The sequence below is a fragment of the Phialemonium atrogriseum genome (genome assembly GCF_030411735.1).
Source record: "Phialemonium atrogriseum strain 8032-3 unplaced genomic scaffold QBC33scaffold_1, whole genome shotgun sequence".
In the NCBI taxonomy this organism is placed as follows: Eukaryota; Fungi; Ascomycota; class Sordariomycetes; order Cephalothecales; family Cephalothecaceae; genus Phialemonium; species Phialemonium atrogriseum.
This window is the reverse complement of record NW_026848138.1, coordinates 1,086,570-1,099,474: the sequence shown is the minus strand read 5'-3', so window position 1 is coordinate 1,099,474 and position 12,905 is coordinate 1,086,570. Positions and strand designations below refer to the sequence as shown.

Genomic DNA, 12,905 nt, shown 5'->3' with positions numbered 1-12,905 from the left:
CAACTAGAGAGGGGGCAATGGATAGGGGGATATTGTGTGAAGTCTTTGTAGAAGGGTTATCCGTAGCTATCAAGCATCAAGTAGATAACACTACAAGGAAATGATTCTTAATAAACCCCTGGTCCAACGTTAACAGCCAACCATGTAGTAAGATTCATGACCAAGGGTTGAGCTTGAAATACGCAACCAGTACCTAGGTATGCAGTCGAGAAATGTGTTGTTTCCATCCCCTCATCAACCGAAAGGGCAGGTGATCTTCCGGGGGGTTTTATTGGCTTTGACTCGCAGGAACGAACGGTGAACGGCTTATTAATCGGAGTTATTTCACCGTGATCTTACGTGATCGATCAAACGTCGGGGCTATGCAAGTCGAAAACAGAAGGACCGGAGGACCTCGTACAAAGCGGAGTTGCTGAAGCCTTCTATGCTATATATAGGTAGGTGGGTAGGTAATACCCGCCTTATTCCTAGCAACTCCATAACTTCATCCGTCCCGAAGACTACCTAGGACCAAACAACTGAGTACCTAGACAATGGCCGAGGAAAAGGCTAAGGAGTCCGGCACCTACGAGGCTGGCTGCCACTGCGGTTATATCAAGTTCTCGGTGACGCTCTCGCCGCCGCTGCCCGAGTATAAGGTGCTCGACTGCAATTGCTCCATGTGCCGCAAGGCTGGCTACTTGCTCATCTGTAAGTCTCACCCGCCCGGCTGCTCCCCCCTGGTGAGCGGATGGATCCGTTGCTGCACGAGGTAAGTGTTTCGGGGACGGGCGGGTGAGGGCGGTTGGTCACTGAAGCGCTGACGGAGGGACGCGCAGCAACACGCAGTCGAGGAAGACGCTGAGGACATGCGTTGAAACTCCCAAGATATACCTGCAGTGGGCCAACCGCTGACCGAGGTCCGGGGTCTTCCCGCGAAACAAAACAGATCCCCATCGCAAAGACGTCAAGTGGCACGGCGAGTCGCACGAACGCTGCGCCGTCTACCACTTCAACACCAAGCAGAAGGACCAACTGTTCTGCCCCAAGTGCGGGACGAGCTTGGGCATCGACTTCCGGGACTCCCGGAAGCCCAAGTTTGACGGCTACGGCATCAGCGTGAGCCTTTTCCCTTTCAGCTTCTCTTTCCTTTCCCACAAGTATTTCGTCTTCGGGGATGGTCTCACTGGTGCGATACTCTTCTCTGCCTCTAACCTCCAAAAAAGGCGCGGACGTTATACGGTATTGATCTGGACTCGCTCCGGTATGAGAAGGGCCAGGGGCTGGAAAACGTCAAGCCGTCCGGCGACCTGTCTGGGATCCAGTACGAGCTGGACGAGAAAGAGAAGGCTCTGGCGAGCGGGCCGTCGTCGTGAATCGGGGGTAGGACGCTCTAGAGTTGCGCGACATCTTAGTTGGGGTGGTATATGAACTTGCCAGTCTGGTTCTGGTTCCGTATCTAGGGTCAAGACTTTAAAAGGCAGAATGCCGATAATACGCTTGGGGTTTGCTCTGTTGAAGTCGCTTAGGGGTATATATTCCTTACTGTCGACAATGGACTGTATACGTGTAGTCCTTTAGTGATCATATCGGCCTATTGTAGACAATATTTGCCCCCAACGGCCAGCAAAGAGCCCTCTTCCATGTGGCGGAACCGTTTTGGCTTGTGATACTTCCATTCCTAAGGTTCTGAAACAGAGACACCCAAGCATTAGGCCTTGGAAGCCTTAGATTGAGTCATAGAGTCAGATCATCACACCAACCAGCGCATCTCTTGCTAGACGACCTGCGGGACTACCGACACATCCCAATCGCAGCCAGACATCCCCCATCCACAGGATCGCGCCGCTTCCAACCGTGCCCAACGACCTCGATCCTAGCTCTCCACAGCAAGTGCCTTCAGCCCCACCAGCCTCGCGTCCGCCGTCGTCGTGAGCACCCAGTACTCTGCCCTGACGCCGCCCTTAGCGACCCGGTACACCCTGACGTCGTTGCCCTCGCCCGCCCTCCTCACCGCGTCGATGACGTCCTTGTACTGACCACCGGCGTCCCAGTCGACCGGGTCCATGATCTCGACCTCCGCCTTGGCCGGGTCCGGGTGTCCGATCAACTTCGCGAGCTCCTCTGTGGGGTTGGGTTGTGGGTCAGCAACGGTATAAACGAAGGGCCCCCCAAGATTTAAAAAGGGGGGAGGGAACCCGAAGCACCCGCGAACCATGGTAGCGTCACTCACCCTCATCTGGCAGTCCCGAACTACCGCTACCTAGCTTAAGCGCAACCGGAACGAACGGCTCGTCCGCATCGCTGGTGTAGAACCTGCCCCCCTCGCCGGCGACGGCGACCAGCGGCTCCGGCACCGAGACGCCCTTCCCCACGGCCTTGAACTCCACGGCCCCTGCCTTCTTCTCCTTCAAGGCCGAGGCAGTTCCCTCGGCCGGATCCCGGTTGGCCTTGTCCAGGAAGGCCATGTAGTCGTCATCTGAGGCCATGGCTGCGGCGGACGGCGGCGGGGCTGGTCTTGTGCTCGTGGGCGTCGCGGTGACGGTTTTGTTGTTGCTGCTGCTGCGCCTGGTGCTGAAACGGCACCACCACCCGCGGCGGGTCGTCGAGCGGTGCGCCGGCCGGCGGTCGGCGTTGGCGTCGGTGCTGGGGCTGTCGCTGAAGTGGCGCGCCCGTTGGACGCTGGCGCGGGTGCGGAGGAGGGGGAGGAGGAGGCGGGGTGCTGCGACGTAGGTGGTCTGTCTTGAGAAGATCGCCAATTTGGAATCTGCGTCAAGCTAGACGAATGAATTGAGCTGTTACGTTACCGCGTGTGCTACTGCATGGGAATTTGGGGAGCCAAGCTTGGTGCCCGAAGTTGTGGGATGGTGGTGGTGGGGAGCTTTTATGATGCTGCCCAGTTACGAGGTATGTGGTTATGACGCAACTAAAGTGCCTAGGGAATCAAGAGTGGACCATGCGTTTATAGGGGACAATTACGTTTCCTATTTAAGAACCCCCTCGGCCAGTTAAGAGACATGGATAAATCAGACACTGTCACGGTTCTTTACGAGCTTGTTCAGTTCTGTCTCATTTCAGCTCATGCCACTTTTCCTTAAAGCCGAGAATGCTAGAATCCCACGCCCTAACCGACCGGGTAGTAACGAGAAAAGGTCCCCCTGACACCGATGCAATTGCAAAGACACACAAGCAAAGATTGTCATCAGCTCTTTTATGAGCTGACGGCCAGATCCTTCTTGAGAGTACCCATGAAGAGCTTCTTCTCCTCCGCGGTCTGGAAAGCACCGTGTCCAAACTCGGACGAGGTGTCGATCCATTTGAGCTCGACCTTCTCCAACGCCTTCCTCGAGGTGTGGATGAACATGGACTTGCGGAGAGTCATGACCCTCTTCTTGACACCGGGGACGGAGCCCTTGACCATGACGAAGTCGTTGTTGACCATGCCGTAGCGAACGAAGCCGCCCATGCTGAACCAATCATTAGTATAACAGTACAGAGAACGGCTGCTGTCTGTTAATTAGGATGTAAACTTACGGAGTGATCTGCTTCTTGGTGACATCGGCCTCGGTAGCAGCGTTGTCGTCCGCATCGCCCTTGCCGACGCGGTAGACCTTGTGGTTGACAGAGGTACGGTGGTGGTAACCCTTCTGACCAGCACGGGCAACGGTCCACTGGACGTGGGACGGATGCCAGGCACCGATACAAGCGACCTTGCGGAGACCCTTGTGAGTCTTACGCGGAAGTTTCTTGGTGCCCCATCTGCCGGTGACACCGACGAAACCGTGACCCTTGGTGACGGCGATGACATCGATCATCTCATCCTGCTCGAAGATGGTGTCGATCGAGACGGGCTTCTCGAAGAGACCGTGGCCGAAGTCGACCTTGTCGGGGACGGAGCCGCCGTTGATCTGGATCTCCATGAGGTGGGCCTTCTTCTGCTTGAGAGGGGTCATGCGAATCTGGGTGTGGGCGAGGACGCGGACGACGGTGCAGTACTTCTTGATGCGCTCGAGCTCGCGGGTGATGGAGGCACCGCTGTTCTCCGAGTGCTTCTTGGCGTACTTGGTGAAGGCCTTCTTCTTGCTCTTGTACCAGTTCTTGTAGAATCGTCGCTTGATCTCGTCGCTCAGGTGCTCAGCCCAGACGGTAGTGAGGGATCGCAGGCCACGGGGGGTTTCGATGTAACCAACCAGACCAACAACGATCATCTGTGAAAGATGTTAGCCATTGGCACAATAGCCAAGCGGGCTGCATTGTTCGTACAGGTGGTGTATCAATAATTGTCACAGCCTCCACGACCTCCTTCTTGTGAGACTTCGCACCAGGGCGGTCGACATCACGGACGATCGTGGTCATACCGGCCTTGTAGCCCATGGCGGCAGTGAGGTGGACGGGCTTCTTGGGGTCATCCTTGGGGAAACTACCCCGGTGAGTCCAATTGTCAGCTTCGAGCTTCCCGACAAGGCCGCCAACCTGCGATTGTGGCCTCAGAAGCTGGAGTTGGCATCACTTACGACTTGACCTTGCCTCTGTGGCGGGCAGCCCGCTTCCTGGGCAGGAAAGCGAGCGAACCGTGGCGGGGTGCCTCGAACTTACGGTGGGCTTCAATAAGGTCAGCATCGCTCGCATAAACAAGGACTGTTCTTACTTACACATGATTACGTCGTGGCGGAATCCGGGGAGGTTGTGAAGTTCAAGAGGTGAAGGATTGGAATTTCAAAAAAGTTCGGAAAACCAACTTGGAAGTTGTGTGGGTGAAAATTAAGCGAGAAGGTGGGGCACAGGGAGTTGTCACGTGCCGCAGTGTCTGATTCTGAGCTACGCGTGACCAGGGATTATGTGACCTTCCAGGGCCGCCCAGCCCATTGCTGTGCGGTCACTTCTAGAGTATCGTTTGCCATTACAAACATTCGAGTTCCCAATGGACTTCAGGTGATCGTGCCAAGCTGCTGCACCCACCAGGCGCCGCATTGGTGAGAAATAACAAGTAGGTAGCGAGTAAAGCTGTGGGACCCAGTCGAGAAATCCAAGTCACACCTAGACGGTGACGATGAGATGGCAGGAGGATAGTAGAAGGCAAGGAGTCGAGATAATCCTCCATAATCAATTTGCTTGTTCTATGGCACAAAATTACAAAACCGACTAGATTGGGCGCCGCGCACGAAATGCATGACAAGATAGCTTGGTAAATGGGATATATTCTTCTTTTCACAGGTAAGCTATCAACTTGTACCGCCTTGCAACCCGTGACTAGACTTGAATATCCTTGCCGAGTCCCGTGTGGAATCAAGCGGGTAAAAACTAGTTAGAAAGTCTCCCTCGATATCGGAAGAAACGTCTCGGGGAACACGCATGTGTGCCGACAACAAGTCAAAAGCAACCAAACTGTTGCGTGAGCATCCAGACAGTATACTCTCAAAAAAAGAAAGGAAAAGTGGGCACTAGAGACCGCAGGAACGATGCGAAATAGAGACTAGATATGTAACATCACTGTGGGGAGGGGGAAATGCCGACCCCTCTTAGTTTCCTTCAGACTTGGGACCCATCATCCCGTTGATGCCGGCACTGGTTGGGGTGGCATTCTTCTGCTCGCCAGTTGCAGAGCCGGGGCCAGAGCCGGATTTCTTGTCTTCTTCGCCGCTATCGTCATAGTCTTCATCCACATCCATCTTTCGCGCCGCACGCTCGGGCTCGCCGAGGGCTGGCGGGTGAGGTACCGGAGGTCCATGCTCCATCCGCTGTCTGTCTTCAGGCGGCGGAGGTGGACCAGGTGGGCCAGACGGGCCGGGCGGGCCGGGTGGCGGAGGAGGGCCATCGTGCATGATGTTTTGCATTGGCGAAGGGCCTTGCTGTTGTAGCGGGGCCAAATGTGGCGGGGCAGTATGGACATGGGGATGATGTGCGGCCTCCGATGGGTGGTAGGCGTCGTTAACGTGGCGCGGCTCTTCGGCACGGCGCACATCTTCAGCGCGGCGCATTTCATCCATCCGTCTTTGATCCTCACGTCGCTGGTCCTCGGCCCGGCGCTGATCCTCGGCACGGCGTTGGTCCTCGGCCCGGCGCTGGTCCTCAGCCCGGCGCTGGTCCTCAAACCGTCGCGCCTCGGACGAATTTCGGCGATAGGGCTCCCCGGGCGGTGTGGATGGTCGCCGATGGCGAAGATCGTCCATCCGCGCACGATTCTCATCAGAAGCAGGCTTCTTGGCTTCGCGTTCGTCTTCCCACTCCCGCATTCGCTTTGGGGGGGCCGATGGAGGCCGATGATCATGCTCCCGATGCATGGCAGCCTCAGGAGGTATGGGATGCTGTGGTGGCAGCGTCGCTGAAGGATCGGGCCCGAGTGGCCCGGCCTGATCGGGGTGGGGAGGGTAAGGCGGCTGATGCTGCGGGTACGCCGACTTCGGCGACGGCATGCGATTATCGTGCATGGGTGGTCGGCCGTCATTTCTTGGGCTGTTGGTCCGGTACATCATTGCATTTGGGGGCATTGGGCCGTTCTGACTGGAGCCGGGCGGGAGGGCGGCAGCCGATGGACTAGGGCCGCCATAGTTGGGGTTTGGCACCCTCTCGCGAGGCTGTGAGGCCGGTGCTGGTTGCTGTGGCTGTTGTAGAGGGGGCGGCGCATAGTGAGGAGGAGGGGGGGATGGCCCTCGCCGAAGGGGTCCCGGCCGGTTTGGTTCGCCATACGGCCTCATCTGCTCCTGCTGTCGGGGGCTGGGCTGCCGGGGAAGCGGGGGAGCAGGCCCACGGAAGGCCTCTCGGTCTGCAGCATACGGATTGGGAGGCTGTGGAGGCGGGTTGATGTCCGAGATCCTCCCCCAGCCGTTAGGGCCGGCCGGCGGGCCTGGAGGGCCAGGGGGGCCGGGAGGGCCGGGAGGGCCGGGAGGAGGCCCACCGGCCGCCTGAGCTGGTTGCGGGGCGGATCCTGCCCACTGGGGGCCCGGAGGTCCCACGGCTCCACGGTCTTGGTACGCCTGTGGGTGTACATCAGTGGGCATCGGAGCCTGACCAGGCGGCACACCATTAGCGCTGCCACTGCGGAGCAATTGCAGTCTCGCCTTGATGTGAGGGTTGGAGGGATCCAGTTCCGCTGCCCTCTGGTATGCGTCAAGTGCATCGTTGATCTGGTTGTTGCAACTTTCATACTGAAACACTAGTGAGTGGGCTATCTAACAACGATGGGAGCGGAGAAGCAAACTTACCAATGTTCCCAGGTCATACCAAACCTCGGAGATGAACGGATTCAGGCGGATGGCTCGGGAGTACGCATCTAGCGCATCACGGTATTGATTGATCTGGTAGTATAGGACTCCAATTGAGCACCAGAATGTCGGATTCCGCCCGTCGCGGTACACAGCCTGCTGATAGGCCTCGTAGGCCTTGGGATACTTCTGTTGCGACATGTAGCATCGGCCAAGGAGGTACCAGCTCTGAGCATCACCATTGTCTGTCTGGGGTTAGGGATATGATATACGCACGTGTGATTAAACAGTCCCGAGGGAAACAAACTTACCAGCAGCGACAGATTTTTCGAGGTACTCGATGGCCCGTTCTTGGCTAGAGAAGCTGCTGCTTTGTTGGTGGTGCAACCAGCCCAATTGTTGGAGGACCTTCGCGTGGTTTGGATCTCGCTCCAGCACGCGCTGGTATGCGGCCTTGGCACTATCGTACTACAGACCTGTGATTAGCGTCATGGAGCTCGTTGCAACATATGTGGGAGCCGCGTACGTCTTTATGCTGTTCATGCACGTGGCCGATCTGGAACCAGATGTCTTCCTCCGTCAATGGGCTGGGTGGCGAGTTGACGATGTATTTGAAGCACTAGGGGCCAAGTCAGTTATCAGTTCGTAGGCCCGGGAGCTGGTTGACCCGTACCTCGAGGCTCTGGCTGTATCTCTGCTGTTGCTTGTATATTATACCAAGTCGGAAATATATTTCGTGTGCTTTGTCGAAGGTCGGATCCATCTGCATTACCTGGGAGAAGGCCTCCTCGGCATGTTCAAGGGATCCATAGCGATCGTACAGGATGCCGATGCCGTACCACAGACGTGGGTCCTTGTTGCAAGTCAGCATCCGCTTGCCAAGGCTGTATCTGGCTGCTGGCAGGAAGACTAACCTTTGGATTTCGAAGATTCACTAGAGCAGTCTGGTAGGCTGAGTATGCCTGCTGCAAGTCATCCAGCATGAGGTAACAGTGCCCTGCATCTGTAAGTTAGCGACGGCGACGAGGTACGACGATGACGACGAGCGGGGGAAAACATACCCAGGCTGCCCCAGGCCTCGCCATTGTTGCTGTCAATCTTGAGGATCTGGTTCAGGTAGTCCGCCGCCTTTGCAAACTCCTCACGGCCCCTAAGGATGAGGCTGATCGCGTTGATGGCCGGGATTGACTGGGGGTTGTGCCGTATTGCGTGCTCGTAAGCAGCGATAGCCTCGTCAGGGTTGGCCAGAGTTTCGGCAAGGCTCCCTGCATTGAAATGTTAGTTTACCTCTGGGCCGTCTGCTGCTTGCCCTCAAGGACCATCGTAGGAGAGAGTCGCATACCGAGCTGAATCCACACCATCTCATTCATGGTGCTGATCTGGCGCGAGGGCAAATAAGGCGCACCCTGGGGAGGCGGTGGGGGAGGAGGAGGGCCAGGAGGCCCATGGTGCATCTGTACCGACATTGGCGGCGAGGGGTGATGGTTCGCCGCCATGATTTCCCTCCGCTCCTCGGGCCGTCGATACGGATCCAGCACGAATGATTTTTCGGGGTTATCGCGCAAGCGTGTGCGGTCAAGGAACCACTCTCCTGGACCGTGTCTCCTGGACCGTGGCGGGCCCAAGTAGGACTCTTTCTCGGGAGAAAGATGTATGGAGATGGCCGTGTTGGCGCAGAGCTCGAGATTTTATGGATCGAATATGGCCTGAATTGGCATCAGCAACATCGGCAACCTTCCCAGCCTTGTACCGCGTGTGCGCAACCAATCCTGGGGCAAGATTGGCCAAAGGGGAGAAAATGAACAATGTGCAGCTGTAAGAAAACAGTAAAGTAAGTTCGTGAATGACTTGCTTGATGGCTAAGGCGGAAACATGGACATCTGGGTCGCGGAAGGTTGCGTTGCTCAGTTGTGCCAGCGGAGAGCGAAAAAGGGGGGGCGAGGAAACCAGAGGAGATGGAGAAGGGTGCTAGGTTGTGGAAATCTAACCCAGCTCTCAAACTACCCTTACCCACGCTTCTCAATCTTGTCGTCCTCCCGTAAAAGAGGATGACAGGGGGAGGGTGTGAGGGTGGAGAAGGGGCGTTTGGGAGGAAAGTGGGAGCACCCCCATGTTCACCCGCATAATGTTCCACCGGGTCGCGCTACTTTTCAGGACTGGTCGAGTTACTTTCCCATTTCCAAGCCTCCGCCGAGGCCCCTGCCCCCGTGAGCTCCCCACCGCCAACCTGTGCCTAGTCGAAGCTAGGTAGGTAAACAGGTTCGTAACTGGGTATCTGACTCATGAATGGGCGATCAACGACCCGACTATCCGAACTGGTTGACGATAGACTTGAGTACTGTGTAGGCTACGAGAAACCTTCAAGACGAATCTAACTGTTGAGGTAGGTACATCCATAGGAAAGGGCCGGACAGTTAGTAGCCATTTCATCCCATGTCTCCCTTAGGTAAGCATTTAGCTAGCTGGGTAGGGTACCTAGGTACCACCCGACTTTACAGCTGCAGGCTGCAGGTCAGGAGGTTGGGTAGGTTTCTGCGAGTCAACGGATTGTTTCATCCAATGTTGGTTTAGGTTCCCTTGACACGGTACGGAAGTAAGCACCTACCAGTTCCCCCCATGGAAAAAATCCCATCCGGCGAAAACTTTGGCGCCTTGCGGCGGTACCCGCAGGGGTGATTGTCATGGGGCCAGAGGTATTGATACAGAAAGCTACAGACAGGGGGCGAGACACTCCCCGAGGCGGGGTGTCTCCGAAGGGATGGGCGGCAAGCCATTGCTTTTTTAGTGCGTATAGTTACCCTAAACAACACTAGCGTGTGGTAATCTAATGTACCTTGGTACCCCCTTGTCGATGTGCGTCTGTGGCAACTTTGAGCTTTTCTGGTGCAGCCACGGTCCCGCTCCAGAGCTCCACTCCCCACTCCATCCATGCATGCCGTCCGCATCAGCACCAACCTACCAAACTACCTACGGTAAGCGAGCTAGTCCAAATGAGAAGACGTACCTTGTCCCGTTTCTGGCCTCCATCCCGGCCAAGCCCAAGCAAGAGCCAAAGAGCCCAGCCCGCCACTCCATGCCTCGTCAGCCAACGGTGCGACTCAGAACCCTATCGCCGCAAATGAGGTGGTGGTCCGCACTTCGCGCACTAGTGTTGCGCTAGATTGGGGGGCGTGCGAGAAACTTGGGAACCTACGCATAAGTGTACGGATATGCGCACACTCCAGATTACAGGTCGTGTAGCGCATTCCGTGGCACGCACACACACGCCTGCCTGGGTTGGGTGGGTTAAGTCAAAGTGGGTGTTCGTCATCGGAAAATATTAACTGGCCTTGCCGCGGCGGTCCCCTCGGCTTGTCTGAGATTTGGGGCCCTTGCCAAGTGCGCATCAGGCCCCAGCAAGCAACTCGCTTGTTGTGGTGTGGATGGTGATGGTGATTGTGATGATGGTGATGGGAATAGGATGGCATGGATGCGGATGGATGTGATGTGATGTTATGAGAAAAGAAATGCCAGCTTCGCAACAGCACCCACACACGGGTGTTCGGAATCTAGAGCCTTCCCGATCTAGATCCTCCTAACCTACATGTAGCCATGGCAATATGGTTATCCAAATGAGGTCACCGTGTGAAGCCCGGTTGATCGCCCGGCTCTTTTTAAGGGCACGGAAAGGTCTAATCTCGAGGGATTGATGAAACATCACCTCTCATCTGGACCTTTTCCTTGAGGCAAATGTCGAACCGTGGGTTAAGTCCGGGTTCGGTATATATCGTGACCCTCCAATCGCGATCCGTAGGGGTCACAGGTAGATTTCCCATTGAATTGCAGACTCCGGGAAAAATGACTTGTCAGCCGGTGCTGCAAATACGTGGTGGGCGGCGCCGCCCCATGTTTGTTGTGGATGACACTAGTGCAGGTTGGTGGAGACGGGAGCAGGTGACGAGCGCACGGAGACAAGCGCCCATGAACCATTGAACACTGAACGCTGCGGCTGCGAGTGAAGATGCTGCCGGCCTCTTCCACCGCGTCAATGAAACAATCAATCCTACAGTCTAGGGAGGTAGGTAGGTAGGTAGGCTGTATGTGACTGACTACCTACACATCGTGTAGGTAAGCCGGGTACTTATTTATATACAGCGGGATCACACGTTGTCTGTCCCTGGGTCTGATAAGTGATGAGCAAACTTTTTTTCATGAGGTGTATTCCCCCTGTTGTATGGGTATGCCAAGATGGGATCTCATCGGCACAACAACTCTACATACCTAGGCGCCGAGAGGGTCCCCCAAATTTTATTAAAGGTGTTTGTTTGAGAAGGTTGGCCTGTGCCCCAGCCAGTTGGGATAACCGAGCCGAACGGAGGGTGAAATGGGAAATGGGAAAAGGGAAAAGGGAAAAAGGTGGGCACCTCATCACATCATTTCATCATTCCCCTGTCATTTTCCAGGCCCGGCAGGGAAGCATCCCGCAACAACGCTAACATATTTCTGGAATTCGGCACGTGGGTTGTCATTGTCAATTCACACTAGATGGTGTGACCAGGCACAAGCCCGCGGAGCAGCCCAGGGCTGTGCGGCAATTCTGATGTCTGGGGTGGCCGGCCAGGAAAAAGAGGGTATGTGCCCTGGGGAGGTCCTTTTTTTTTTACCAAGTTCTACCACAGTAGAGTCTGGCCGCAGAAACGAAATCCAACCACTGATCTGTCATCTTCAATTCTCCTTGAGCGGGGGAGGCGTTGTAAGTTAGCAATACGGCACTGCAGCAGGAAGTATCCCCAGCACTGTGGGATCGTACATAGGAGTAGCCGCCCACAAGCCTCCACCGATTGAATAAGGTCCTGGGGGGCCGTATGTACATCTTATATATTTCCGGGCGACGTGGTTTAGTCCGTGGTGGGCTTTTTTTTTTTTTTTTTTCCTTTTTTTGGGTATCCTTACAAATGGTACGCCATTGTGGCACCTTCCTTCCAACTCGGCTCGGCTGGTGGGGATGTCAGGTGCTGAGATGATTTCGTGATGATCACCCGTTTCACCTCAGTGTTGATCGGGTAGAAGAGGGCGGCTCGGGATGTGAGGTCGTCGTCCTGCCCTTCTACGCATCGTTCCATGGTTCCATCGGGTGTAGCTCGCTATAATACCCCGTTGTAATCATCCAGCAACCCTCTTGCGTCTCCAGGCTATTTGAGTAGGCGGCGGGATCGCCGCCAAAGAACCTCAATTTAATGACCCATATTACCCATAGGGGAACATGAGGGTGTCTCTGGTATCTTCGGGGTCTTCCATGTTGTTTTCGACTCCCGACGGACACACCCCTTTTGGTTGGTTAAATATACATACGATAGTAAATACTGCGTAGGGCACACACAAATTAGAGTCTGACGAGCCTCCGCTCACCACTCTGTTGTTGGTGGATTGTGCATTGTTACGACCGACAACCTACGAGCTAGGCTAGTTAGACCATCATCAAGAAAGAGGGAGCCAACATGGATCTCTCTCCCAATGGTGTGGCTAGGCGGCAACCGGCGGTGCGATGAGGTGGCCACGATGGCGAGGTAGGAAAACGTACTGTGTAGGGGATCAATGACCAGAGTGGGAGAAAAAGTTTGAGAGGTCAGGCAGGCATCTGTACTGCGTATCCATGCTGCATCCCAATCTCACGCATATGCAGGCCGTTGGTGCGGTGCCTGTTGCATACGCAGTGCAGCGCTTCTATTCGCCAAGCTAAAAACT

The 12,905-nt window shown here is 55.7% G+C and overlaps 3 protein-coding genes across 3 annotated transcripts; 1 reads left to right on the top strand and 2 right to left on the bottom strand.

The window, feature by feature from the left end:
* Positions 1-264: 264 nt before the first annotated feature.
* QBC33DRAFT_521352 (Mss4-like protein) lies at positions 265-1,600 on the top strand. The gene is made up of 3 exons (XM_060426450.1): positions 265-690; positions 929-1,098; positions 1,206-1,600. Exons 1-3 carry the CDS (start codon positions 534-536, stop codon positions 1,353-1,355), a joined length of 477 nt encoding a protein of 158 aa, XP_060288680.1. The 5' UTR covers positions 265-533; the 3' UTR covers positions 1,356-1,600.
* QBC33DRAFT_564943 (ribosomal protein L3-domain-containing protein) lies at positions 1,468-4,870 on the bottom strand. The gene is made up of 7 exons (XM_060430410.1): positions 4,632-4,870; positions 4,494-4,581; positions 4,243-4,399; positions 3,514-4,187; positions 3,203-3,446; positions 2,213-2,756; positions 1,468-2,103 (listed from the first exon to the last, which is right to left on the bottom strand). Exons 1-7 carry the CDS (start codon positions 4,633-4,635, stop codon positions 1,856-1,858), a joined length of 1,959 nt encoding a protein of 652 aa, XP_060288679.1. The 5' UTR covers positions 4,636-4,870; the 3' UTR covers positions 1,468-1,855.
* A 204-nt stretch (positions 4,871-5,074) lies between these two features.
* On the bottom strand, positions 5,075-9,108 carry QBC33DRAFT_521344 (uncharacterized protein). Its single transcript, XM_060426449.1, has 8 exons — positions 8,524-9,108; positions 8,243-8,446; positions 8,096-8,178; positions 7,855-8,034; positions 7,708-7,800; positions 7,493-7,649; positions 7,182-7,426; positions 5,075-7,124 (listed from the first exon to the last, which is right to left on the bottom strand). Exons 1-8 carry the CDS (start codon positions 8,675-8,677, stop codon positions 5,499-5,501), a joined length of 2,742 nt encoding a protein of 913 aa, XP_060288678.1. The 5' UTR covers positions 8,678-9,108; the 3' UTR covers positions 5,075-5,498.
* Between the last annotated feature and the right edge of the window lie 3,797 nt (positions 9,109-12,905).